Genomic DNA, 2238 nt, shown 5'->3' on the forward strand with positions numbered 1-2238 from the left:
ACGGTTACTAGTCCTTATCCGAGAAGACTTGTTTCTCCACCAGAACCATAGGCGAGCGTTCCGTTCGAACCAGCGCCCATTGGGTTTCGCAACCCCTTTGTTTACTAAATCCATGTTGCAAACATAACTTGTCAAGAGGACTGATGATGTGACAGCACTGAACTTGTTTCATGGTTTTGCAAAGAGTAGAGTTGAGGGTAATTGGACCATATCATTACTCTTCAACTTTTAATATTCATGCAGGTTTTATTTTAAGTAAAGAAGCAATTAATAACACATATCTCTGATTTGAATTCTCTTTCCTTTACGCCCCATAACCATTAAAACTACAATTTTAACTAATCAAATCGTTAATAATTATAAACATAAATTATTAATTAAATACAGTTAAATCATCTTCATAATCAAATGACAAAGCTAATCAACTTTTCATTAGATTAGGCAGCATAAATTACAATTATTGCCAATTCATGAAATTGAAAAGGCTCCCATTACCAATATTGTCCAGTATATAGATAATTTAACAGAGCAAGCACTCAATATAAGAGGCCACTAAATCTAAATAACTAAACATTTAAGTACAGCTAAATCGTCTTCATAATCAAATGACACAGCTAATAAAATATTATTACTTTTCATTAGACTAGACAGCAAAAAAAAAATGATTGTTGCGAACTCATAAAATGTCCAAGGCACCCACCACCTAAAATAATTGTCCAGCATAACAGAGCAAGCACAAAATATTAGATGCCATTAAAAGCAAATAAATATTTAGGCAAAATTTAAAGTTTCATGTTTTATTTAAAGACACATTTTAATGATGTCATTACTATATCTTCCAAGTTTTTTTCCTGTTCTTCATGTCGTCCATATTGTTTGCAGTTATAGTTCACATCTCATCTATGTTCGTTTCCAATTGTTGATACATTAACCTTTTCCTGTTAGTTGCTCGGCTCTTGATCCAAAAGGCACATCCTACCACCAGGACCACCAGACTTACAACAAATAGCGGTGTCGAAGAAATTGTTAGTGATGTGTCCTTTGCATGCGAATCTAGATATTTAAAAAAAAAATGAATGTTTTTATTTAATCACTCTACACCAGGCCTAGCCTGGAGTGTTGGGCGTGGGGCTAGCTACCCTTCACTGTAAACAAGTATATGCTACAGAAACATCGATGAAAAAGAGGACGTCCAAAAATCACCTGGCGATGACACCTACACGCAGACATTAGGAGGACGGGCTATAATAGAGAGAACTGGAGGTGAAAGCCAAGGAAAGAGGACTCTGGAAAGAAATCATTGGCAGCCTATACCTCTCGGTGTGACGGGCCTAATAAGTAAGTCCCAGGCCTAGCCCGCTCAAGATTGATGAATTAAGCTAATTAAAAGAAAGTGTGGAAGTGTTAGAAGGTTTAAAAAACAAAAACAAAAAACAAAACGGGAAAACAATTGACTGACAATGATTTCCAAATGCTCAAAGTGGAGCCAGTAAATTGAAAAATACAGACCTAGAAGTTTAGTTTTTGGAGGTTTCAAGAATTCATTAATGACACTACAAAGCACTGAGGTATCTATTCCAAGAAATTTAGTAAGAGACGGTATACATTCGAGTTCCGTTTTATCTGTGTTAGTAATGGATTTTGATAGGATGTTTCAGAAATGGGTCCTCGCCAAAGAAATACATACAAAATGAAGATAATTATCAAAGTATATACAAATATAGGAATAAATAAATATTTTAAAAACCCGATTATAACAAATCGATAATCATTATCAACAAGTTTGGATATTACAACATATTAGTTTAAATACCAAAAAAGAGAGAAAACTTTATAGAAAAATAATTAACATTTATAAACATAATTTAATTTATTTATTATATTTACAGTACATTACATAATTATTCAATAAATTATTCATAATAATTTTGTTTTTTATATTAATTTTATTAGAAAAAATATACATATAAAACCATTTGGGCAACAAATTAAATAGAATGTATACATAATTATAAAAAAATACATAATTACAAAAATACTAATAAGCGGTATTGGTACTGACAATTATGAAAAATGCACTTACATATCAAACGTTTTACAGTACCATTTTTTCAAGCAATTTTTTTTGGTTATATATTTTGCTTTAAAGTCTGATGCACAATCAGATTCGTCAGTTCTGATTGGTCAGTTAAGCCTGGTTTCCTGTCGACGTAAAGTTCAGAATTTCTTACGATTCAT

At 32.0% G+C, this 2238-nt stretch overlaps 1 protein-coding gene across 1 annotated transcript in view; it reads right to left on the minus strand.

Annotated features, from left to right (window-relative positions):
- Positions 1-211: 211 nt before the first annotated feature.
- The window catches only part of LOC117120522 (ZP domain-containing protein-like), a 12287-nt gene continuing 10260 nt past the window's right edge, over positions 212-2238 (minus strand). The window contains exon 5 of the mRNA XM_033265535.1: positions 212-1053. Coding sequence (XP_033121426.1) covers positions 890-1053 — 164 coding nt within the window. The 3' untranslated portion in view covers positions 212-889. The remainder of the gene's footprint in view (positions 1054-2238) is intronic.

Source organism: Anneissia japonica, unplaced genomic scaffold (assembly GCF_011630105.1).
Source record: "Anneissia japonica isolate Jap-2015-1 unplaced genomic scaffold, ASM1163010v1 scaffold287814_len66955_cov115, whole genome shotgun sequence".
NCBI lineage: Eukaryota > Metazoa > Echinodermata > Crinoidea > Comatulida > Comatulidae > Anneissia > Anneissia japonica.